Source organism: Takifugu rubripes, chromosome 21, assembly GCF_901000725.2.
Source record: "Takifugu rubripes chromosome 21, fTakRub1.2, whole genome shotgun sequence".
In the NCBI taxonomy this organism is placed as follows: Eukaryota; Metazoa; Chordata; class Actinopteri; order Tetraodontiformes; family Tetraodontidae; genus Takifugu; species Takifugu rubripes.
In genome coordinates this window covers 3,095,631-3,122,092 of record NC_042305.1, presented here as the reverse complement: position 1 = coordinate 3,122,092, position 26,462 = coordinate 3,095,631, and the positions used below count along the sequence as shown (strand labels likewise).

General features: G+C 45.9%; 1 protein-coding gene across 2 annotated transcripts; it reads left to right on the top strand.

The window, feature by feature from the left end:
* Positions 1-2,872: 2,872 nt before the first annotated feature.
* Positions 2,873-26,462, top strand: dtx1 (deltex 1, E3 ubiquitin ligase). 2 transcript variants are annotated; one of them, XM_011615194.2, is made up of 10 exons: positions 2,873-3,195; positions 3,803-4,386; positions 15,718-16,465; positions 19,712-19,773; positions 19,924-20,055; positions 20,996-21,057; positions 21,164-21,322; positions 21,856-22,017; positions 22,673-22,762; positions 22,841-26,462. In XM_011615194.2, the coding sequence occupies exons 2-10, from the start codon at positions 4,128-4,130 to the stop codon at positions 23,063-23,065; spliced, it is 1,899 nt and encodes a 632-aa protein (XP_011613496.1). In that variant the 5' UTR covers positions 2,873-3,195; positions 3,803-4,127; the 3' UTR covers positions 23,066-26,462. The 2 variants fall into 2 exon arrangements, with proteins under 2 accessions (XP_011613496.1, XP_003974504.1); XM_003974455.3 differs by having other exon boundaries at positions 19,894-20,055.

Genomic DNA, 26,462 nt, shown 5'->3' with positions numbered 1-26,462 from the left:
AGCCTCTTCAACGTTTGTCTGTTGTTATTATACCGCCATCTATTGGAATTATGGTGCATTACTCATTTTACCCGACTGATGCACTCAACTATCTTCACGATCAGAGGTCCATAAACAAGGTGGATATTAGCAATATAAGAACACAAAGATACATTCAGGAGATTCATCCCTCCCTGTCCATACATTAAGGCGTTGTGGCGGTCAGTGGCTGAACTTAATTGTTGACAAATCCTATTTCCAATTAATTTTACTTTAAATTCCATTTAGATTTGCCAGATCACAACAAATGTTGTTTCCAGAGCCACCTTGGTAATTCCTGTTTATTAAAAATCGGGGCAATATTCATCGATTTCAAGTGTTTTTTTAATGTCTTTGATTTTGGATGATTACTACTGAAAGAGAATTAAAACTTACAATTCGGGAGACCTAGGTCCTCAAACCAGGTACTGGTACTTTGGGCTGTGTGTGCAGGTACCAAGTGAATGAAAATGAAATCAGCATTCTTATAAAGCTGGGGAGCAGAAGGAAGCATGAAGAGCTCTAAAATCTCTTGGAGTCTGTGCTGACCTTGGACCTGACCTTGACCTGATGAAACACCAGCAGATGCCAAGGCTCCTCAAACATCCAGCAGGTTGGAATTTGTCCATCTCCTCCTGATTGGACTTTGTTTTCCATCCCTGTCAAGGGTGCGGACATTTGTTCCTGGAGACTTCACTCTGAGAACACTCAGAGCTTCTTCAGCCATGATCTGTCGTGTCTGACTCTACTTGTGTGTGTGTGTGTGTGTGTGTGTGTGTGTGTGTGTGTGTGTGTGTGTGTGTGTGTGTGTGTGTGTGTGTGTGTAGGGGGAGACAGTCGTCTTCTGGACAACTGTCGATCAGGAGTCTGATAGACCAACACGATGTCGGCCGATCTTGAGTTATTTTTGCAACTCAATCTTCCCACTGGGTTCCAGTGTGTTGCTCAGTGTGCTCCATCTTGATTGAGTTGGTTCTGTCGCCAAGTAACAGTGGAGCACCGTTCCTCATCAGCGTGTGGAACTGTGCACGTGCTGCACGTGCACCAATGGAGTTAAATTGGGGGGCAGAAACCTCAGGCAGATCCAGGATCCAGAGGTCCTTTAGATTAGATCAGATTTCACCTCAGTAGCAGCAAATGAAGGAGTTTTAAGATTCGATTCCATATTGTTTCCATAAGTTCCCATCCAAGGGAGATCTCTGAAGAGATCCTGATTCCCCCTGATTTGTTTGATTGTCATAACACTTTTATTTTGTCTTGCTCGTGTAAAAACTCTTCAAAGGCTGCAGCTCGAGTTTCAGCAGAACGATACCAACAAAGGTGAGCCGGTGTGACTGTATGAAAGACAGCGGGGACATGGGGACATGTCCTGGTTTTGTGTCTTTGGTGGATCCAGATCCGTTGCGTTGATAACCCTTCCCGGTGTCAGGTTCTCCTCCCTCACTAGAACACAGTGGGAGATCTCTGTAGCGTTCTGAATGAGAGGATTTTAAACCGCGTATATAAATACAGTGTAACAGTACCATGTCCTAGTCTTCAAACTATTAAATATTATTTTCAAAAATTTATGGATGAGGTAAAATACTATACATGCAGTGTGCGGACATACGATAAATTGTGGGTTTTGTTTAATTTGATCATGTGTTAATCAGGCACAACACTATACTACTATACTGTATATATATAGTATAATTATAATAATAATAGGCTCCAGCAGTCTCCCCATGACCCTGAAAGCGACAAAGCAATGATGAAACAAGATAAATGAAACAAGATAAGTTTGCGGTTGATAGTTTTTAGTATGTGCTATGTTTTGAGTCGGAAGTGATTTATTCTGCTCCGCCACCAGAGGGCGCCGCCTTCAAAGCGAGTGCTGGCAGAACAAATCTAATTATCCCACTGTCATTTTAAATTACCTTTTACATTTGGCTAGAAACATTAAGGAAATTGCTCAGTAATGTCATGTATGCAGCATATGTATTGACTGACAGTGATTGTGTGGTGTCGCATGTTCCCAGCCAGCTTTAAAAGGACTGTGTCGTCGTGGCTGTTCAGGCAACTTCAAACAGGATATTCAGGTCTTGGCTGGTTACGACTTGGCATAAATCTACATCCTGAGCATGTTTAGTTTATGAAGTTTCACTGTGCGAAGAACAAGAGCCTCACTAATCTATGATAGCCTCAAAGTGTGAAGTGTAAACAGCTTTTTTTGCAAAAACAGGAAAAACAAATGCTCGAAAAACGGGTGAGAATGGCGTTACTTTCAACGCAAATGCTACGTAAGCGTCCAGGATATTAACTGAAACGTGGAATGCTCAGAAATGACAGCAGAAATATACAGAGAGGGATATTTAAAAAAATCTGAGAGTACGTCTGAAGTCACGCAGACTTTTTCATTACATTATGGATACACGCATCATTAAACACAGGAAGTCCACGTGCAAAATGCATGATGGATCCGGTGGAGTTTCACAATAAAACACTTGCTTGCTGACGGCCGTGCAAGCGCGCTAAACAGTTTGTGAAAAAAGCAAACAAACGAAGCTAAAGTCAACATGTTCGAGTCACAAGTCTGTCAGATGTTTTCTTTAAATGACAAAGGAAAGAACTAATCTACTCTGCGTTCAAGCCACATTGTTATTTTGGTTATCGAGGTATCTGTGAATCGGTGTAGGGACAGAACTGCGCCTATTACAACCATCACATTCGCCAGAATTCATTCATTATTACGTCCTATTATAATGATAATTAGACGGCCTTTGTTGGAGAAGTGCCCCCGTCTCACATTTTACCGGGGCAACGGGGGTTTTATTTTGAAAAAACCTTTCCGGAAGTCATTCAACATTGCCATTCTTTTAATTGTTATTTTGGTGGATTTTCAAACGGCTGCCCATACAGGTGCTCCCGAACGTTTGCGTGTTGACTATTGCGTGTTTACAATGTAAACGCGTGATTTTATGCGTCGCACCGTGCGCAGAAAACCAAGGCGTCCGCAGCGGGTCGTTCTCGACGCGTCCGAGGCATGAATTCACGTCGCCCAGCAGCCCAACAAGCTGCTGTGGTGCGAGGCACATTCGCAGGGATCAGACGTCTTGGCTTTATTTTTGTGCCATAACGCTGGTTGGCCGGAGGCCGGTGTGGAAGGATGAACGCACCATGACGAAAATCCAAACACAGGTGCGTTTTTACAGCTTCCCTTCGCTGGTATTCTTCTCGCTGGCGACCACATTTAACCCCAGAAATGCAGCCTCTACCTGAAAGATGTGTGTGTGTGCGTGGGGATGGGGGGCTACGGGTCTGTGCGCGTATCTGTGCGTGCCATGCATGCGTGAAAACCAGAATTGTTCGACACGAGGCCGAAGATTAAAGGGAGACGGGAAGAGAGGCTGTGTTTACCTCCGGTGTGGAAAATGTCTGTGTGAGATCGAGTCTGCTGATGCTGATCCATCTGCTCAGTCAGCCTCAGCTAATCTCATGACAGTCCCATTTATTCAGCCAAGTTAAAAGAGCAGAAGGAAAACTCGTGCTTTGGTGTTTTTCTTGTCACACTCATTGGACAAAACAAGAGATCTACAGAGGGATGGGGGGATGGCTCCTTCAGGGTTTTGTGAGTCCTCGTGTTCTCCACAGGGTTCCACACGAGATATGAAGGGAAACTTACAGATTGTTGCGTTACAGCTGCTTTTGGCCCTGCAGTCGTGCTCGTGTGCGGAGCTGCTTCTGCTCTCTGAATCAGAACTAAGTCGTGGGTTCATCAGTGTGTTTCTGCACCTCTTTTGTTCAGAGAGGATTTCCCGGTCACCTGCTGCTGATCCGGAGCCCCAGAAATCTCATCATCGGCGCCCGCCTCTTCAGACAGGACGCGCGGGCCGACGACTGACCTTTTTCCTCGGCTGATCGGAGCTCCAGCAGGCGGTCACCTGTAGACAATGACTCCCGCAGAGCTGCCTGTGTGAGAGCAGCTGTGCTGGGGAGGGACCACTGGACCAATCGCTGATCCAAGCTTCTTCTTTTTTTTTTTTCTGTGGAATTTTTTCCCGTTCGGCGCCGGAGAAAAAGTTCCAGCCTGACGGCTGACTGACGGCAGAGGCACAGACACCTCAGAAGAGATGGCTCGTCCTGGATCCGGGTTGCTGGTGCCTGTCAACGGGCTGGGGTACCCTCCTCAGAACATGGCCAGGGTGGTGGTCTGGGAGTGGTTGAACGAACACGGCCGTTGGCGACCGTACGGCGCGGCGGTCTGCCACCATATTGAGAACGTGCTGAAGGGGGATGCCCGGGGAAGTGTGGTGCTGGGGCAAGTGGACGGCCAGCTCTCTCCTTACGTCATTGATCTGCAGTCTATGCACCAGTTTCGACAGGATACAGGTAAAAGAAACACACGCACAAAGACCCAGAGCCTGCCGATACCACAAACCTTATGCAATATTCCAGGTGACGTTTACAGTCTGGAATGTTCAGCTTGGAGTTGTGCAGACAAGCCCCAGGACATAAATTATGACAAATATGATGTCAATATGAAGACGGAGGAAGGATAGTTTGTATTATTTTGTGGCCTGCTCAACTGTTCCGGTAACCGCAGATCCAAACTTCCTGCGGGAATTAAAACGTAGCAGCCGCCCAGCGACACCTAGTGGTCAAAGTCCTGGTATAACGTCACGATTCTTTATGCTAAAAAGGAAAAAGCTGGGACTTGGTGATGATTTGCCGCTCATCAACACGTCCCACTTTTCTGTGTTCTACTTGGTTTCAAGCTGAAATGATGTTGAACCCCTGAAAGGACCCAGCTGGCTCGATGCGATCCGGATCGCGACGTTCCTGTTTCGCAGGAGATCTCGGTTGCTTGGATCGACGCAGCGGACTTTACAAAAGCTCCCTCTGGGTCCATCCCATTTTGTCGAGGCGCTTCTAATCGTCCTCGGAGGCTGGGAGAGTTGGCCTGCGTGGCCGGGTGCTGCTCCCCTGTGGATTAGGGAGGAGCTCCCGTGGGTGGGAACCAGACACAGATGGTTGGACTAATGAGACGGCAGCTTTGGTGCATCTCCATGGTTGCGTTTTAATAAGAGAGTCGAGATGATGACAGAGCCCGTGTTTGTGCAAGGCAGCCTAAACACATCTGTATTTAGTTGACATATAAATATGTGGCTGACGGCAGAAAGAGGTTTGGCTCTTGGCCGCAGAAGATCGATCTGTTTTCCTCCCCAGAGGGTTTTCAACCTCTGAACGCTGCTCTGGCCTGATCCCCTTTCACTACGCCTCCTCTAATAGCAAAACACACGGGTTTATCTTGCATCGCAGTCCTACGCCAACACTTGACCGCGGCCGTCTGAAGGATTTCACAGTGCAGCTATTGCATCTCCTGCCAGCCTCTGTCTTTTCTCCAACAATATAGGCCCAGAAGATTAAAATAACCGCGGCGACACGTGTAGCAGCAGCACCGCATTAATCAAACTCGCATGTTGGGGTTTTTGTTGACAAGAAATAAAGGTGGGCGGCATGGTATCATATTCTTATCACCTCATATCTCTTCCCAGGTGTGGAAGACGACATCGTAAAGTAAAGGTTTATCAAAAATAAAGCAAAAATGAAGAATTGATTCGCTGTAACACCTAGCAAAGTGTTGATCATCATAGGTACGCCGACTGTTTGATGGAATTACATATTGTAGTTACTAATGGCGTCATTTAGAAAGGTCGTTTCATAGATGGAAGGCTTTTATTCAAGCATGCAGGCCGACCTAGGGGATATTTTCACCACAAGTGATTTGAGCCACGGAAGCACAGTTTTAGCTTTAAATGTGACACATTGTCCTGCCCAAACGTCAACACAAGAGTGTCTTTTTCAGGGTTTGACAGCAGTTTTGATGTCCAGTGTTGGGTGGAAAAGCACTTGTTTAGTGAGGCATAATCAGCGACAACTGCTAATTCTGGCAAAGCATCAGCTCACGTTTTCCATAGACCCGGAGATCTTTTTTTAGTCCATTTCTGTTCGAAAGGATTTGCCCTGTGTTGTTCCCAACATCGAAATAAGACGTACGCCGCGCCATCTGTTTGATGTGTCCAAGATGAGAAAACGACTATATATTTGTGGAGGGGACTCGTATATTAGTCAAACTAGAGTGTAGAATGTGAGCTGGACCAGTTGAGCGGTGACCCGCGTGTCTGATGGTGAATGATGGAGCAGAGACGTGTTTGTTTTGGTTGCACAGAGGGACGTATTGTCTTCGCTTAGCAGTTTAAGAATGTCGGAAGTTCAGCCTGTTCTCGTGAATCTGCGCTGTGGTTGCGGCTTCCACGAGGCAGAGCGCTGCAGTTTGCTTTAGCGTTTGTCTTTTTCATGTTGTTTAGCAGCGAGTGAGCATGTGTGGGAACCGTTCTGGTGGCCTGTGGGAGGAAGCTGCGAAAAAAAGGATTCCGCTACGTATGTACAAAAGGTCAGGCGCTGTATGCATCAGCTCTATGAAATCCCACTTGCGTCAGAAGAAAGCAGAGGCTGTACTATTGGAAAAGAATGAAACAGAAATAGAAGCACTCAGCTGCTGCTGTGTATGTTTAGATGTGTATTAAATAGTTGGGGTTTTATTTATATGTACGTGAGGTTAAAAAAAGTCCGTTGCTTCTGAAGATGGGAATAAAGCCAGACCTGCTTAGAGCCACAGGTTTTCTGATCTCCGTTTGTTATTTCATGATGGACAACCATAATATCCTCATGTCAGAGTTCTGGAACGAAGGATTCAGAAAGTGAGCATGAGGACTACTTGAATACTTAAAATGAGCCCGACCTGGTTGAACTCCACCTGGATGTCGGCAGGAAAAGGATTGAATGCCGGTGTGGAAAGATGTGTGGAGAGAGGAGGGAGGAGTGTTTTCCTGATGGAACATGGGAGTCAGCATGACCGTGGGGGGGTGGCAATAATAAAGGAACCACTGCCGACTCCACCTGCTCGATAAAGCACAACAGGTGTCATTATTTTAATCCTAATCTTGCATTTAATGTCGTTTCTGATGCCTTTTTTTATTTTCTTGTGTGGTTTTTCTGTCAGCGAGCTGGTTTCTATGCTAGCAGTCCTATTTCTTACGATGAGAGGTGATCGGGCAAGGTCAGCCCAGATAAAGAAGAATATAATACTGACTGTCGTTCATCATAAAGGACATTGATAGTTTCTTTTAAGCCAAGAACCCTCTTTGACCTGGATGACCGAGAACCTTCCCGAGCAGAGTAATAGCAACAAAGAGGTTTTTGTTGTGGAGACGCAAACCCCTTTCACAGTTTTTATCCCCTGTCCAGCAGGAAGCCACTTCTGTGGCTGTGGAAGTGGATCACTTTCTTATCAGCGAGGCTCCGTTTAAAGCCGCTTGCTGCCGTGCTTATCATTCCAGTGTGGAAGGTCACTTGGATCATAAGCTGTCGACTGCATTAGCCGCATCTGTATCCGAGAGAGGCAACAAAGGTCCTCTTTGATCACTTCTGTTGGATGCACAAACGCGGCTAGTCGCTCTCCCAAATGTCATCTTTGGAGCACCAGGACAGATCCTCAGCTGAACCTAGCCTGCAGCCAGGATACACACCATCACCTCGTCGGACACTTCATTATTAACGAAGACTTGAAAACTCTCTACGCTTCAAGGTGACCACTCACACTTGATAAGAGCAGCTCCCCTCTGACAGATGTAGAAATGCCTTCAGTCCCATAAGCCTCTTCAGCAGCATTCCGGTTAATTTTGTGCATCCTATGCAAATGTGAATGCAATTATTAATGGACGGAGGCTGACAGGAGTGTATTTTTATTTCACTGATTCACATATGGAGTGACTGAACAGCTTACTGCCCCAGAATGACTGCATTTCACACTCGGAGCGTAGAGAAACTTTCCCGGTTTCACAAGCAGGTGGAAAAGCACATTGCAATCGCACGTTTGTCACGGCGGCCCTGAAACCTTCCAATTATGTAACTAGAGATTTAAAGTATTGCACCGGGTGGGTGTCGATAGTTTTGTACTTTGCTTAGCTGGAAATAATTCCTATTTTTCAAAGGTTCCCCACTTCAAACATAGGACCCCCCCCCCCCCATCAGGCTGGACCAGGAAGGCACATAGAAATAAATAGAGTGGAATGCAAAGTAGAATAATGACAGAAGCAGTATTGTGAGTCCAGTATTTGGCTTCGTTGTTACAAACCTGCAAAATATATCAAAAGAAGTCAATATTAAATCACAGACACAGCCGGCTGTTCTGCTTTTAGAACTACTTTTTCAGCCTGGATTAGTTTAGGCTCTTCCACTTTGTAAGCGTGACGTGACGACAAACGGCAGCACGAGCACTTGAAGCCCAGAAACGGTGGCGACTGCAGCAACATTTGAATTTCAAAGGTGACCCCCCCTCTCCCCCGCCAGCATAATTCAGCTTTCCTATGGAGTCATCACTGATTTATTCATATTCCCTCTAAGTCACCGATGTATCTTTCAGCGTACGTAACATACGCAACAAGTCTTTTCTTTTTCCTGCTGTGGGGTGTAGCGACGCCCTGAAACCTGTCTCGCAGCACGTCCACAGTGCTGCAGATCAAGACTGAGCGGACTGGTGGAGGGTCGGGACACTTGGCCGTGATGCAACCAGATGTTTCCTCCGATACGAGCTGATGTAGAGAGTTACAGAAGTAAAGAGCAGCCCCCAACCTGCTACAGCCGCGTTACTCAAGCACAGGACAAGAATATTTATTCCACCAAATGTTTCCTTTTACGTCTTCGTTTTGGGGACCGTCATTTTTCAGGTGACTTTGGGGGTCATCAGAGTCTCAACAAGTCCTTTTTTTTAACCTACACACACCTTTATTACAATCAAAGCCTTATTCTTGTTCTAAAGGTGGAGTGTTTTATTAAATGCAGTTAAATACAACCGTGCGATTCTAACCTAAAAGGGCCGTGTGACAGTTTTAACCGGGAAATGGCGAAGGCTTTTGGTTGTTTTGTCAAAACTGACGTGACTCTGCTTTTCCTGTTCGTTTTTAGTTATTTTCAGACATTTTACTGACTAAAATAAGTTAAAGGAAAAAATGATGAGTAAATATGAACATTACATACTTGTTCTATTAAAAAATGCTGCTGTGACTCATTATTCATTTGAAATAACGCTCCCTTTCTTGCTTAATTGTGAAAGGGCGCCATCATCAGAAACAGACAGCATGACGCTCATTTACGCCCGCTGACTGTTTACCACCCTCTAGAGCAGAATCCCTAACGTCGGAGTCCCAACTTTAGGAATACTGTTAGCTGCATGAAAGAAGGAATGCCATAAGTCTTCACAGTGAGAAGAATTCAGAACCAGTCCTGCTGTGCAGAAATCCACATTTACATGAGGGACAGTGATGATTCAAGGTGGATTGAGGCTACCACAGTCTAGCAAGGTGAGCTCCTCCTCCACAGCTGGTTTTTAGATGGATAAAGAATCCTTGTGGATGTACAGTAAGTTACGCAAGATCTCTATAAATAGATGCCACCCATGGGCTTTATGAAGGTGAGTCAAATCTGTACGAGGAAAAGCTTCACCAACCGCACGAGGAGGCAGACGTGGTGGACGTGACCTTTGGCTGCTGTCGCCTGCAGCCAAGCTCGGAGCACGTTCAACGATCGGGCTGCGGGCTCACATGCGTCCTGGACAGGGCTGTCCGCTCACTCATGTCGTGCTTGGTGCTCACACACGGTGCAGCGGGGGTCATGTGACGCGTGACCTACTCCTCCTGGCCTCCTCCTAACGCCATCACTCAGCGTTCTGCCTGCTCAGCAGGACGGTTTCACTGATGTAAAGTCTGACACACTGAAATATGGTGTAGCCACAGATAGGCCCTGAAACACACCACACACACGCACGCACACCTGTGTGTGCAAGGTTGACTCGGCTGTAGACGGTAAATGACGGTTGAGGTCATTCGCACCTCAGAATTGGCCTCCGTGTCCTAGAAATGCCGCAACAGTTTGTTTATTTTGATGTATCCTGTCAGTTAAACGTGCACATGCAGCACATATGGAAAAGCTTTGCAGCGCAAGACGCGCGACACCTGTCAGTTATGAGAGGGAAAGTCATTTTAAAAAGGCCTGTAGCGCCCGCGGAATAATCGGGTGCAAAATCCCGGAAAATCGCCAAATGTCAAACTGGAAATGTGGAATGTTGTCAAGAGCTGCATCAGCCAAACGAGCCTCCACGGTTCAGCTTTTCCGCCTGTACGGGAAGACTGCGCGGCAGGCTTTAGCTTTGTGTGAAAGCGGCTCCTCCCCCTGAACAACAAACCTGTTTGCTGTAACCTTGATGATGCTGCTTGGCAGTGCTGGCGAGTTCTAACCTGAAGCTGTGCACAGCTGAGCTCTAGCATACTTATGAGGCCCCTGCCTGACATGATGAAGCCGATTCACTGGTGTGAAGAGGAAAAGGCTGCATGATGAATCACACACACACACACAGTCAGTCTTTGAGGGGCTGTAGCTAACCAGCTGAGGACAGTCAGGACATCCACAGGGTCAGGAGGTTGGTTTCAGGGTCTGTGGACGGCGCTCCAACTTCATTATCTCGAGATGTTTTAGGCTCTTTTGGTGCAGTTGGTATTTTTTGGTTTGCTCTGTACAACGTCAGAATTAATTCAAACTCTTCAAACATGCTAATAATGTTATTTGAGGAATATATAATTGTTGGTTCCCGTTGTCATTGCGATAAAACTAAAAGGAAACGAGCTTTTTGGTCACCGTTTCCTCACTTTGTCCGTTCTGTCGTGTTCACTTGTGAGCTCAAGCAGAAGTGAGACATCTTTTTTCATTATTTGGCAGATAACATTGTCCTGACGTTCTCATGTGGCCACTTCCTATTCCTTCCTCTAACATTTTGCATGATTTAACTCCTTCATCTGTCACACAAAGATGATCGCCGAAGTAACTTATTCCAAAGCGGTGTATTCTGGGAAAACCTGTGTCATTTGAGTCCAGAGAATGAGTTTCATTATGTGATTTAGTGAGAGAGGAGGAGTGGAGCTGGGATATTGTATCGTTTAATGCTTTTAAATCAGCATAATCTCAGACTGTCATCCTCATTAAAATGGTTTTTGATCTCTGCGAGCGTTTTCTAACGAGCGCATAATTCTCTCCTCACATCTCGACGGCTCGTATGAGCAGGTAGGACACGGCCCTTTGAGTCGGAGAGGATTTCCCGTCCAAGCCTCAGGGGTACCTTTCTCAACATGAAAAAGTTCAGCACTTATCGTTTTGATTTAAATCGCATCTTTTCCAGCCAGATGTTTCTGCTTGGCTTGTGTTGCATTTGTAACTCTTCTGCAGCCTCTTCATCTCTTCTCTGCCTGGTTGATTGTTTGTGAAGGTCTTTATTTGCAGATGAAGGGGCCGTTTTTTTTCCCCTTCCCCTCGGTTCTCTACTGTTGAGGTGATAACATCAAACATGCCTGAATTACCATATTTCTCTCATGCTGTAGATATTCTTAGCATATTCACCATGTGCTGAGCACATACAGGATATTATGTACGATGATAATTCATCTCTGGTGCCGCCTCCAGCTCCGTGGGCCCAGAGATGAGTAGACTCGTCAGTGTGATAAAAGAAAACTTCCAGAGCCTAAATTAACCAATCGGAGTCCATCATCACATTTATAAACAGTGGTTTGATGAGCCTGTGTTAAACTGGTCAAAATTTGGCTTTAACGCTTTGCGTAGTCCGTCTGTCTGTCTGTCTGTCTGTAGCACAGTAGCAGAAGGAAGAGTCTTTAATTGTTTTTGGGTTTTTTGCACTCTTAGATGTCATGGTGGCGACTCATAGCATCATAGTTCTGGGTTCTGCTCTGGTTTGTGTGGTTGGATAGTCTCGCTGTGCTGCTTCTCTCCTAGACTAAGAGCTTATTAAGTAGACCGGAGAACCAGACACCCCATGTGAGCCTAATTAGTAATCGAGTACTAAAGAGGGCAAGAAAGGCAGGCAGATGTTTTGGGCCAAGACTGCGTTTGAGTACAAGGGTTCCATGTCATTAGAAAGTCCGTCAGGTTATGATCTTCTAACCAAAACATCCACTAATTCATCAGTCCAGATGTCTGGTAAACCACTGAAGAGCCCGATGACGTGCATCTCATACCAGGCACGTATCTGTCATCACAGCAGGAACGTCCTCAGGCGGTTATAGTTGCAGGTCATCATGCACATGCTCATCATCTGAGCTGTTCATGTAAAGTCTGTGTAGGTCTCCAGCAGAAACTGTAAATCTGCCATCTAGGAACAGGCTTCCTTCTCTGACAGCATCAAGCTGTGTGGTGTTACTGGCCTCTTTCCTCCTGTCGTTAAGCTGTAAAATGCTGCCCTGTGTTTTTAATAGGCCCCTGGGACACAGGTTGGGCTTGTCAGTTACATGAATATATTACTGGGCTTGATCCTGGCACCTCTCCTCTGCCTTTCCTTGTGGTGCGAGGTACAAACTGCAAGGTGATGTGGAGGCTAATTCAATGACACTGCGTCCAAAATTGTGCGAGAGCTGGATGCGGTCCAGCGAGGTGCAGAGTGGGAAATGTGAAGAATGGCTCAGCAAGACAGTGTTGGTCAGGAGCCATGGGAGAGATGGTGGAGGGCTGGCTTTAGATGAAATGGGCGAGCAGAGGAGGAGTGGAGAGTGCGCTGGGGAAATGGAGGAGCAGGAATGTTCACATCCAGGCAACCCCCCCCCCCTCCTGCTCACAGCCCTGGGGACGGCTGCCATAACAACGCCACAATTCCCTGGGTTCTGGGTGACCGTAAAAGCCTGAGCGTTGTGTTTGTTCTGCTGTAGTAGCTCTGGTGCTACCACGTTAGCGCCTCACTGGCAGCTTCCATCAGCGCTGCCTTAATCACATCTCGCTGAATGGCCACTGCGGTGGGGCGAGGAGGGGAAGGCAGCATCAATAACCACACTGACAAATTTAAATCTGATTTACTGCTCGCTATGTCCAGAGAAGCCATTTCACTCTCCAGATGAGCTCTAGCGGGGTTGGCGAATCTCTAACTCTACTATTTTTCAGGGTTTTTTTTTTAATGTTTTCCATAAATTCAATGAATCTGGTAAGTCAAGAGTTACCAGAGAGTGTTTTAGAGATTATCAAGCTATAGCTATAGTCGAATGTATTAATATATCATTAATTAAGTACAGTTTATGAGACTTATTTTATTAAAACCATCAATGATGGAGGCCAGTGACATAACATGGAGACCACCTGCCTGGACAGCCCTGACCCATGGAGACGTGGACTCCATTATGGATTGAACTTGTTTGTCCAGCACATCCCACAGATGCTAATAATCTGAGATCTCTTGAATTTGGAGGCCAAATCGAACAATTCTCAAACTATTCCCGATCCATTTTTGCTTTGTGGGCCAGGAGCTGTATTCCAGACGAGAGAGTGTTCATCATCTTCGCCATCTGGTAGGTCTAACATCTAAAGTAGCATCCACGTGGATGAGAGCGCCAAAGGTTTCCCGGCAGCAAATTGCCTCCGCCGGCTGCCGTCCTGTTTGTTGTGCATTCTGGTGCCGTGCGCTCCCCAGATTCAGCCGACAAGGTCACCTTCGTCCATTGCTCCCTGGTCCAGTTCTGATGCTCACGTGCCTGCTGGGGGGGGGGGGGGGGGCAGCAGGGGTCACCATGAGCAGGGCTTCTCATTATGCAACCAACTGTGATGCACTGTGCAGTCACACATCTTTCTACTAGAATCAGCATCAACGTCTTGAGCATTTAGAGCTACAGCAGCTCATCTTCCCTCCCCACACGCATCAATGAGCCATGACTGTTTGTTACTGGTTCCCACTGCAGACTGGGAATGCTGTATAAGAGCCGCAGTCTTGTAGAAGCTGGTATCTAGCCATCACAATTTGGCCCGTGTCAGACTCACTCAAATCCTTTCACTTGCCCCATTTTTCTGGCTCCTTCGCCCGTCCGACCTCGTGTAGGATAGCAGACTCTAGGAACTCCCCCACTTTGTCTGAAATCGGCAGCCCGGCTCAAGCTGGATCCGCGGTGAGGAATGATGTTGTGGCCATGCATCAAAGAACACCTGACCCAAAGGGAAACATGCTGCTGTCAGACAAGGACAGCTAGAGAACATCACAGGAGGGAGGTGGAAGGAAATGAGGGGAAGGCAGGAAAGATGACTGCACACAGGGTGCGACGGGAAACAGCCACTCTCACTTCGGGTCACAGGGAGAACATCAGTATTCCCAGGCAGTGGCAGGTACAAACGGTTTAATGTATCGGAGGATAAGAGAATAGGCAGCTCCTTCATCTACAATAAGCATGGCCGGTCCGAAAGAAAGTTTGTTGGGAAAATCATTCCGACTTTTCCAGTATTTGACCTGTTAAAGGAAAAGAAGAGAGATGACGTTTCTCTTGTACTGGCTTGTCTTCATTGGTGGGCTGGATGGCTGAGCCTGAGATCCCTGACCAGGCTGAGACCCTCTCTCAGGAAGCCGGAAACATTCATATAGTCACTAATTCTATACTTAGATTATTATAGGTTCTGTCTTTCTGACTGTCTGCTTTGAGCACCGATTATGTTGGAATTTTAGTCTGACATTTAAACAAACACCAGATTTACAGAAAATGGAGGAAACTCGACAAACTAAATAGACAAACAAAGCACGATAAGAATTATAGCTGTAATAGTAGAAAGTTAAAAAGTTTCACACGTTTATTACAAGATTTATAGATAAATAAACTATCGTTTACTAACCCAGTACATTAAGAGGTCATTTCCAGTTGTTTCATGTTCAGCTGGGCCAGTTCAGCTGATCCACTGATTGTTTACGGGAATAATCAGTAAAAATGAAGGAGGAGGGGGGGGCATTTGCACCACTGTGCCTGGATTAAATGTGTTTTTTTATGATGATTTTGATGAAACCTCCAAAACAAGTCAAACATTAGACAGTCCTTAAACCAGCACACGCAGCAACATTTGCTTTTTGCCTTAAATAAAATCCGAAACCAAAACCTTGGGAAACCTCGGCTTGTGCGCTGCTGACTGGAGACATGAGAGACTCGGGCAGCTGCCTCACTGAGCAGTCATCTGTGTGATCGGTGCGGCACACTTGCCCTTAGCCATCAAGCCGAGTCCTTCAGCAGCACCGTGCAGCAGAGACTCAAGGTCGGACTCGCTAATTCTGCTGATGCCTTTAAAAGCCAGCTGATTAGGGGTTACCGCAGTGGCGCCTCTACCTGTGCCACACCTGTGCGTCGTCTATTTTGATGCATTAGGACCCTGGTCCTCCCTCCTCGGCAAGGGTGTGCATTTGTGCATTAAATTAGGTGGGGACGGAGGCGGAATAAGGAGGAATAAGTGTCCCTCGATAAGCTCGCTGACGTGCAGCAGGGAGATGGATCGGCTGAGGTGTTCTCATTTCTCCCATGACCACAATGACTGCCTTATCGTGTCAGTGGCACCAGAAAGACACAGGTGCTAAACGTGTATTCCTCATCTTCAGGCCAACAATGCAGAGCAATGAAAAGCAGAAACATATATAAACTGTTGGGTGCGTTCGGCATAATTGGCGTAAGACTAAATCGGCTTTATCCACCTCAGGCAAGCATTTAAATGCCATTTTCACGCACGAAACATTGTTGAGATCGAACAATGCAGACCTGCGCCAGCACGCACTTACTCTTCGTGGTTTTTTTTCTCTCCTGATTTTGCTTTCAGGCACAATGAGGCCAGTGCAGAGAAATTTCTATGAGCCGTCATCCGCACCAGGAAAAGGTGTCGTGTGGGAGTGGGAGAATGACAACGGTTCGTGGACCCCCTACGACATGGAGATCTGCGTGACTATCCAGAACGCCTATGAGAAGCAGCACCCCTGGCTTGACCTGACCTCTCTGGGCTTCTGCTACCTCATCGATTTCAACAGCATGTCTCAGACCAACAGGCAGAGCCAGCGCAAGCGGCGCTTACGGAGACGCATGGACCTGGCCTACCCGCTCATCATGGGCTCCATCCCCAAGTCGCAGTCGTGGCCCGTGGGAGGCAGTTCTGGCCAGCCCTGCTCCTGCCAACAGTGCATCTTGGTCAACAGCACAAGAGCTGCCTCCAATGCTATTCTGGCTTCCCAGCAGCGTAAGCTCTACAGTGGTGCAGCGGGCAACGCGGGTACGGCAGGAACCCTGACGATGGTGAGACAGAGCAACACCTTCGCCGGAACGTCCCTTTGGTCTTCGACATCCGTCTCCTCCGGCGCCAACAACAACAACATTAGCATCGGGGGTGGACAGGCCAAAGCCGACCAGATGCAGTCGCCTCTGTCCAATTCCAACTTCCCCTGTTCCCCCGTGATGCCTTCTCTTTCATCCTCCCACGGCCACCACGCTCTCACAATCAATGGACAGAATAACCTCAACCGACCAGGCACCCAGCGCATCACCATGGGCGCCGCCAGGGGAACCATCCCACCAGGGTAATGATGCTCACACTGGCGCCGCAGTTTCTAAAATAACGCCGCTTGCAAATATCACACTTTGCTGAAGGTTACATGTACAAAAACTGGGGAAAGATCCATTCTTTGAGTCCTCTGGGTCGTTGTTTTAGTTATTTCCACTCAGTAGGAATATTCAAATCCTGGGACTAATCCCGTACATGCTACGTGAGTCGAGCAGTCATGGCGGAGCTAGACATGCAGAAGCTGTGTATGACATTTTTCTCTCTCTCTTGGGTTCAGTTTGCAGGAAATGACTCAATAATTAGAAATCGGCGCTTGTATTTTCTTTAATTATCGTTTCTATTTCTATTTTATAAGTTATGTTGTAGCTGTTAGCGGCCTCGCATTCGTGACCCAGGAAGACCTTCTTCTTTTCTGTCAAGGGAGCACTTTGTTGCTATAATAGCTCAATCACAGCCTATCTCGCAGTGGAACCTTGACTCAAGTCAGAGGTTGAGAAGTTGCACTCGGTAGCGGGAGCTTAAAAGGAGGTGATCCGCCTGTTCTTTTTGTCTATTTGACACCGCCTTTGCTTATCCGCTACCTCATTTTCCGTATCGAGTGTTGCGGTAAAGAAAAAAAGAGAGAAAAAAAGAGAACCAGAGAAAGAACGACACGGAGCAGGCTCTAGTGTATCCGTGGAAACCTATTCCACTGGGGAAGAATGAATAATGGATCAAAGAAAAGCGGGAATTTAGCAGAGGGTCCCCAACTCTGAGCGATTAGATGAGAGAATGTGTTGGAGCCGATGCTTCAGTCTCTTATCCTGCTTTCTTTTGCTAAAATAAACCTCCCTTGAACTAATTTGATTCCATTCTCTACTTGTCGCTCATGGGGAAAGGCACACTTACTGCACGTTTGAATAATAACTGTCCTTCACACAAGTGTTCACTTCCTATGGCCTAATTCACTAAAAATAAAAGGTCTCTGTTCGTAACAGGACACGACCGTCTTTCACACGACAGAGGTGGAGCAGGTAGGAACGGCGGTTTCTCTGCAGACGTACGTGGGTGAGATGGCAACAACCTGCTTGGGAACATTGTCTCTTTGTTTTTAAGCCACCGTTCGGGTAGAGTTTTGAGAATGATGCGTTTCTTCAGAGTCCGTTCCCAGGCGAGTGGCTCTACACACAGGATCAGTGCGGTTAACATGCACAGAGAACAGCGCACGAGCACATACACTGAACCCAGAAGTGTGCTACGGGCAGAAATCAAAGGAGGCTGCTCTCAGTGTCTTTCACTCAGCCCGCAGCCTCATGTATCATGTATCTGCAGACACGACATTTAGCAAGCTGTGGCTTTACAAGACTTCACTTCGCCGCCTCGCATGCACTCAAAACCGCACTGAATCTCATTTTCTGAATGTTTTCAAGCATTTTGAACATGATTTATGTGGCCTTTTACTGGATGGATTGTGTTTCTTCACGAACCTGCGAAATGCGCACAAATATTAGTGGTGGCGCCATCTAGCGGTGTGTAAATAAATCAGCGTATTTGACTTGGCTGATGCTACCAAATACTGTATGACCACCTGTGTTTACATGCTGGAAACATTGGAGCATTTAAGCGTGAGCAGTGATGCAGGTGAGGTGCTCAGCGCGCACAATACACAAGCTAAATTTACACAATGTTTGGATAGGAAATAAAGCACTATGCATCTAATATGCATGCATGAGATGCAAAGATTGATATGAGGAGCACAAAGAGAAAGATTAACTGTGGAAAACTGAGAAATATAGTGACATTTTACGAAATTTAGCCTGTATCCCTCTTTAGTCAGGCAGGAGATAAGGGCTCGTCTCTGTTATTCACATGAATATGCAGTTTACCTCTTCAGGACCCTTCTTTACTGCCTCTATGCTGCATCATGAATAGATGAAGAGTTAGTCCTGCATCCTAGCTTTATGATCAGCTTTCTCTGCAGTTGTAAGAGCATTTTTAATCTGATTAAATCATTGTGAGAGACTGGAGACAGAGAGCCTGTAACCCCGGAGTGAAGGGGCTGTAGGGGAAAAAACGTAGCATCAGAATGAATTCAGATTTTCTGATCCTGTCACTTGACTTTTTGGCTAAAACCATGAAATCTTAATGTCAAATTCTCTTAAATGTAATTGGACAGAAGGCATTTGATGTGCTGATGTTTAAAAAGACAAACAAGTACATTCCAAAAGCTGAAAAACATTAAATGAAGAAATTATTTTCTTCAGTAAAAGATCATGAACCACGAACATCATGAATCATTTAAAGCAAGGCTGTTAAAAAATAGGTTGAAAATAATAAGACAAAAATTGTGATCTTCAGGTCTTTATTGAGAACAACCATAAACTCAGAGTGTCAGTGGAATAAGTTTGTGAACTCTTGAGTTATTGACCTCAAAACAAGCTAACTGAAGTCAGGACCTGTTGATGAAAACGACCCGGAGCGGCCGTGACTGATGAAAACCTCTCAAACTCTATGAAACTGAGCACTGAGAATCGAGAATTGTTGTTTACTTCGATGAAAGGGTTAAAAAAAAGTGACGTGAAAGGCTTCAGAAATTCAACAGTCTTGATTCAGCAAAGAGTAGAAAAGACTTTGGGATTGTGGCCCAACAGAGCCTGCTCCAGGTCAAGAAACCAACCTGAGCTGTGACCAGGTTAACATCTGTGTGACCTGGTTAACATCTGTGTGACCTGGTTAACTTCCCTGTGACCTGGTTAACCTCTGTGTGACCTGGTTAACTTCCCTGTGACCTGGTTATCCTCTGTGTGACCTAGTTAACATCTGTATGACCTGGTTAACATCTGTATGACCTGGTTAACCTCCGTGTGACCTGATTAACCTCTGTGTGACCTGGTTAACTTCCCTGTGACCTGGTTAACCTCCATGTGACCTGAATAACCTCTGTGTGATCTGGTTAACCTCCGTGCGACCTGATTAACCTCTGTGTGACCTGGTTAACCTCTGTGCGACCTGATTAACCTTTGTGTGACCTGGTTAACCTCCGTGTGACCTGGTTAATCTCTGTGTGACCTGGGTAACCTCGGTGTTTATGACCGTCTCATGGACCTGTGAAACGAGGTTCCACAAACATTATTTTGAAGAGGACGTGTTCTCAGACCTTTTCCCTGGCTCCGCTTCTCCATCACAGCCCATAATGTTCACTGCAGCCGTGTCTCTCCTGCTCGGAGCTTGAAAAGTGCACAAGTCACCAGTGTGTTGAGTCCTTTTGTCTTTTCTTCTGTAGGGTTCCTGCTCTTCCTGTAAAGAACCTGACCGGCTCTGGACCATTTCACCCAGCGTTAGCAGGTCCGGCTACGCTCAGTTTATTATTTTTTTTAAAGCATGCTTAGAAAACTTGACCCCTTCATTGATAATGCTTTCTTCACTCTTGTGTGTCTATGTGTGTGCGTTGTACATATGCATCAGGTATGACAGGTATCCTGATGTGCGCTGCAGGTTTGCCTGTGTGCTTGACCCGGGCCCCCAAACCCATACTGCACCCTCCACCCATCAACAAGAGTGACATGAAGCCTGTTCTGGGGGTCAATGGTATGTGCCGCAAAACCAAGAAGAAGCACCTGAGGAGAGGTAAGGAGAAAGAGCCCTCTCTGGAGGCCATGAACGACTGCCCAACCAGGTGCATAGCTCAGCTAGCATAATATAATTATGGAGGCTTGTAACATAGGAAGAGCTGCCTAATGCAGAGTTTAGGATTATTATTTAAGAACTCTCTGGAAAGGTTGGGTAAAATATGGCTGCACGCGTACCTCTCGGGAAGCATTTCTGTTTGGTAGACATCAGAGTTGGCGCATGTTGACACACGCAGTTGTTAGGAAGAGCAGACCGCGGCAGTCGGCTGGGTTGAAATCACTTCTTGGATTTTCTGCTGGAAGCTGTGGTCTTGAGTAAGAGCTGGTCGATGGAAGCCGTTGAAACCGAAGGCGTCCCAGGAGACTCTTGGTCCTGATTGATCAGCGAGGCTTGTTGGACTCCATCCCCGCGCGGCGATCGCTCGCCTCACGCTGACGGATTTCTCCATTTCTCACTGCTGAGGATATAATGCAGCACTTCTCAACAGTGCCTTGACATCTTTTTAATTAATTCAGATGAAAGAGAGGAAATCCTCTCGCTGCTCTTTCTTCCTCGCGATGCTTTCATGTCGTAAACCAGATAGATGATAGATAAGGTGAGGTGAGGGTGTGTACATGCAAGCCACCATAAGTCTTCCTTTTCCTCTTGTCCTCTGTCCCCTGTCTCGTCTCTGTCTTTCATAACTGGGGTTCTTTTCTGCTCATCCGCTCTCTTGTGACTGACCGTCCCTCAAATGAACAAATAGAGTCTGGGTTTGCCCGTAAGCGTATTAGGGGTTTAAAGCTGTGTGTGCTCGTTGCCGTGCCAGCCTGGGAGCACACAGGGATTATCAGGGAAGGTTTTGGTCTTAGTGGGGCACGGAGAAAATGGTCATTTCCGTTTAAGTCCAAACAAGCTAGTCTGCATTTTTTTTTTCTTGATTTGTTTCCATGTGAAGGAAAAAACCCCGAAGATGTGGTGAGAAGATACACTGAGAAGATTAAAGTGGTGCCAGATGAGGTAAGACGCACGCGCAGATCGAAAGGGTTCGCACCCATTCCCAGTTTCACTCTCTCGCCATTTGATGCCCCGACTGAGTGTGAAAGTCCATCGTTGGCTCTTTCAGGACTGTACCATCTGCATGGAGAGGCTGGTCATGTCCTCGGGTTATGAAGGCATCCTGCAGCACAAAGGCATCAAGCCTGAGCTGGTGGGCAAACTTGGCAAGTGTGGCCACATGTACCATCTGCTGTGCCTGGTGGCCATGTACAACAATGGCAATAAGGTGGGTAAAAGCTGGCGGCCCGCACGTTGTTGTGATGTCACGTTCAGCTCAACGTAGGCTTGCAATGTCATGCAATATGAGCAAAAAAAAACCCTTTTAAGTCACACGATTCAAAAGGTTTTTGCTCTGCTTGCTGAAGCAGAAGAGGCAAATATAACAACCGACGTTCAGTGTTGCACCACCAACACAATCTGCCAAGTTGTGCCAGAACAAGGCTAATTTAGAAAATTAAATACACCCAGTATCCATATATTTCTATTCCTGTTGAAGAGCTCTTGGAAATTTTCAAAGAGACTAATGAGATATTTAAATATTATCTCATATAAACATACTAATAGGTTTAGGGATTGAGTATGTCAGCAGTACTTGGAGCGTCACCATATCAGTTTTGTTCGTTTTGTTTTACACTGGCGAAGTTTCAGGCGCTGCTGTAGCATAAATGTAAAGTGAAAATCGTCTTTTCATCTCGAGTGATCTGACGCTATAAAAGACTGACGAGATGAGGGTTGATTTTGACATTGTCTTTGATCCAGGACGGCAGTCTTCAGTGTCCGACATGTAAAACCATCTATGGGGAGAAAACGGGCACTCAGCCTCCGGGGAAGATGGAGTATCACGTCATCCCCCACTGCCTGCCCGGTTACCCAGACTCCAAATCCATTCGCATCGTTTATGACATTCCTGCTGGGATCCAGGTAAGATCCCAAATTAGAATGTAAATCTGCCCTGATGGCTCCGTGTCTCGATCCTCCGCCTCTTCCTTTATATGATTCCTTTATAGTTGACATTGCAGAGAACATTCACAGAGGGAGAGAAGCACTGATCTGCTAGGAAAAGGATGTGGCACAACTGGAAATGTGGGGGGGGGGGACCCATTTAAAAAAAAAGCCTTAAATTTATCCTGAGAAACTCTATTATCCTCTGACATCATGCTGCTTCTTTGATCAGTCTAATTTCTTTGTGTGAATCCTCCTCTTTCAGGAGAAAGAAACGTTTGACATTGGAGGACAACATAAGATTCTTCAGTGTCTAAACTCTTTTAATCGATGGTTTTGCTTTTGTCACAGAGGGAATCTAGTTTTGATCCATTCAGATCTTTTGTTAAACACAAACCACCATCAGGCGGTTCAGTGCGAGCTGGATGTGAGTGTGTCAGCTGGTGCATTTTATTCTGGCTGCTGAGTGGAGCTTTAATGGAGTCGATAAATGACAGGAACAAGTTTAGTGTTTATCCTGCGCGCACGTCTGTTTAAATATGTATGGGGCAGCCTGTTGTACAGCATGCAAATAAACCACACAATATTTTACGATATCAGCACTGACATGTGTTTTCGTTGCCTTTTCCACCAGACCAACGAGCACCCTAACCCTGGGAAGAAGTTCAGCGCGAGGGGCTTCCCTCGCCACTGTTACCTCCCCGACAACGAGAAAGGCAGGAAGGTCAGAACACAGCGGTGAGCTCAGTCGCGCTGGTGCACGTGGAGTCGAGATCTTTAGCGTTGTGCTGCGTCTCCGCAGGTCCTCAAGCTCTTGATCATGGCCTGGGACCGACGCCTCATCTTTACCATCGGCACGTCCAGCACCACAGGCGAGTCGGACACGGTGGTGTGGAACGAGATTCACCACAAGACAGAATTCGGGTCCAATCTGACCGGCCACGGCTTCCCGGACCCCAACTACCTGGACAATGTGTTGACAGAACTGTCGGCCCAGGGCGTAAGTGAGGACAACCTTAAAGACTGATGTCGGCTGGTGCACGGGAAGGCCGCCCACCACACACCCCTGCTGCCTCACTGCCTGATGGGCCAACATGCAGCCAGCGATGCTTTGCTTCCCCCTAAAAGGGGTCCTGTCATCCGGGCTGTTAGCATGTTTGTCATAGTTTATGAGAGCGTTGGGAATGTAAAGACACGGTGAGCCGTCGGTCTCCGTTGGCATCAGGTCATTTTCATCTACGCTGTGCAGTTAATACGAGGGGGGATCAAATGTGCAGAAGCATATTTGTGCACGGTGAAGCCAAGAACGTCTGCAGAATATGGATTTATCTGCTAAAGAGTAAGATATTCCCATTTCAACTCAAAAATGATGCAAATCCCACTATTTCTTTAGACTTAGGTTTTATTATCTTAAGGATTGTTCTGTTACCTGACTTTTACTTGACGGGGGGATGTCATGGGGTCTCAGACGTCTGATGCGAGTTGTTTGGTCGTGCATGTTGACTCTAGCGGCTCAAAGCTTTGTGATATAAGAGTGAAATGACTGAAACTAGCATCTTATTGGAGGAGGCATCAGCCGTGTTGCAAAGTTACAGCCATTCGTTTCGGTTCCACCGGGATGACGCGGACCTCTCTGAATATAAAGCCCTGCTTATTCCCTCCCTGTTGGAGACCAAGCTTTTCCCGATCCACCATGTTGAACATACGCAGGCACGTGGCTGCATGCTCAGAGATGTTTGCCATCTTGAAGTCCTTGAGGAGAAAATCTCTTCAAGCGTTTCCCCTGAGAGAGATGCATCTCCTCCTCCTCCTCCTCCGGGTCTCTGGTGAGCTTGTTCGCTGTGAGGCAGCACGCACACCTGAAAACATCTCCTCCCATGTGTGAGCTCGCTCAGTCGTTAGGGTCCGTCCTGATGTATTGCCTTGTCCCTACGTCTCCCCATCACCAGCAGAGCATTTATTCTAACCATGCAAACTATGGTGTACAGTAGTGTGTCGTCGGCAGGCAACGTTTTTTTATTGCAAGCTAAATATTTTTTGAAGGTACTTGTTGGGGATATTGTGATGTTTCTCTGAGATAAAAGATAACCCAGTGCTGTATGATTCTCTATAAACATATCTAATCGATTTTAATAAGCTGGGGGGGGGGGGGTTGCTGTGAGGTGAGCAGTCTGCTGAGCTTAGATTTGGACCGAATCTACGTCTTCCATAGCTCTTTGAGGCAACCCTTTTATTTAATCAAGTGATCTTTTTCCTTTTTTTTTTTCCCAGAAAAATTCTAAAATCGCAACTAAATCTGTCTTTTTAAAAACAAAAAAACAAAGTTATATATAAACTGGCTTGCAATGCTTGGACATATACAGTATAATACATTTGCAGATGTGATATACCTTTCAAGTTGAGCTGAAACGGAGTGGATATTGTAAGCTTAATTTATTTTTATACTCTTCTATATAGAAAATCTAAAGATTGACTGGCCTTGTCTATACACAGGCGCACGTTAACACTTCAAATCTGGCAAAGATAGATTTGTCAGTATGTCAGGGACTGTTGAACTATGTATGACATGTCATGGGTGTCTTATATTACAAATAGTCGTAGCGTATGCTGCTGTTGTTACCTTAATATAGAGTCTGTATAGTTGTTCCCGATGTGGGACTAATAATTACAATAACTATGTCTTTCTTGTTATTGGGGGGACCTTTAGCAGCATGATGACCATTTCTCCTTGTGGCCGTTCTCCTATTTTTCATTACTTCAGACCATGGGAGTGGATACGGTCACCTGAGATGAACAGAAATTACTTCTTAGTTTGCTTTAGCTAATTAAAAGCTCTACATCTTTTCATTTGTCGTTTCATTTTGTCACAAATGACAGTCGGCATTTGTCCTTCTAAATATGTACTTGATTTCGTTCCGTTTTCTTTCAATCTGCCCCATAACGATGTCATATTAGCTGCCCTCTGGTGGTAGGTTGCAGTCAAGCAACAAAGATATTTTAGGAATGTTTTTGGCCTATTTGGCTTCTTTTTCAGATGAGTGCGTTTCTGATTTTGCTGCACGACAACCGTGAGCCTTTGACGCGATTGTTTCGTAGCTCAGCATTCTGGTCTCAGAAAAGCCACGATGAAACGATGAGGTGACCTCTGAAGACATGAGCTTTATTGCTGGATTTATGCATTTCTGGTTTCCGACGTCTAAAAAGCACCAGTATGTGGGCGTATATGGACCCAGGTGTTTCACCTGCTTCATGGTTTCTCTTTTCTTTCCCTTTTTAACAGAACAGAACCATTTCTAATCTATCAGGGATGTTGCTTTTTCCATATGAACTGATGTTTCGTTCATGGGAGAAATCCAAAATGCTCTCGTGACCTTCTGCGTTGGGCTTTTTCAGGTTTGTACAGAACCGGTGATTAGAAGATGTTTTTGGTGTCCGATGGAGCGAAGGAGGGCGTTAGACGGTGTTTATGCAATTCACTATTTTTGAAATGTAAAAATGTGACTTATGTGTAGCAAGAACGTCGATTTTCCTGGTTGAAATGAAAGCGGATGTTTTCTTTTGGGGTGCCTGCCTCCAGATGTCCAAACAAAGGAGGTCTCAAAGTGAAGATGTTCACCTGTATTAGAAAACATATTTTTGATGGGTGTTTTTTTGTGTTTTTTTATGATTGTCCCAAGAGGGGGGGAAAAAGAAGTATAACATAACATTGCTGTGTATCTCTTAAGATTCAACCATTTCATTTGATGAGAAGTGGGATGAAATCACTTTGTAAGCTGTTCTCTCTCTAAAAGATATAACGTTTCATGTGGATGTGGTATGTTTGTCTCTGCAGGTGTGTGTGTGTGCGTGGACGAGTGTGTGTCTAAATGGATCCTGGGTTCATGTCCTTTAAAGATACAGTAATGTTCTAGAGGTGCATGTTAACCAAACTGTGAGCAAGTTTATTGAAGACGCGTATCTTTTTCTGCGTGCGGAAACATCCAGGCTTCTGTAGAGATATCACCCAGGTCTTCTGGTGATTTAGCACTGTGGTTTTTCTATTTTATTCCAGTTATCTAATGAGGAGTTCTTTTTGATCATTATTATTATTTCATTTAGACCGTGGGGGTTGGCACAGCGTTTGGCTGCTCGCCCCACTCTTTAACTTTTAAAACATCTGAATGTTTTCGCATTTAAAGTGCCCATTTTAATTCGTATTCAAATCTTGAGCTGTGTGCTTTAATTTAAGCCGTGTCTGCATATTACTATTCAAAGTGGATCACAAAGGCTTAGCTAAGACTAAGGTATTGAGAGACATCAGTTAAACTATAAAGGGCTTAATCTACAGTATCGGTCTTTATCGGATTGTGGTGACGTTGCATGTTTGTGTGTTTCCTGTGGATAAATAAACGTTCCCTCAACAGAGGGGATTTGACTCTTTGTCA

What these genes read in the sequence shown, in the direction of transcription:
- dtx1 (XM_003974455.3), top strand. Translation starts at nt 4,128, where the DNA reads ATGGCTCGTCCTGGATCCGGGTTGCTGGTGCCTGTCAACGGGCTGGGG. An exon ending in CCAGTTTCGACAGGATACAG is followed by an intron (nt 4,387 to 15,717) that starts GTAAAAGAAACA and finishes TTTTGCTTTCAG; the next exon opens with GCACAATGAGGCCAGTGCAG. An exon ending in ATTTCACCCAGCGTTAGCAG is followed by an intron (nt 19,774 to 19,893) that starts GTCCGGCTACGC and finishes CATATGCATCAG; the next exon opens with GTATGACAGGTATCCTGATG.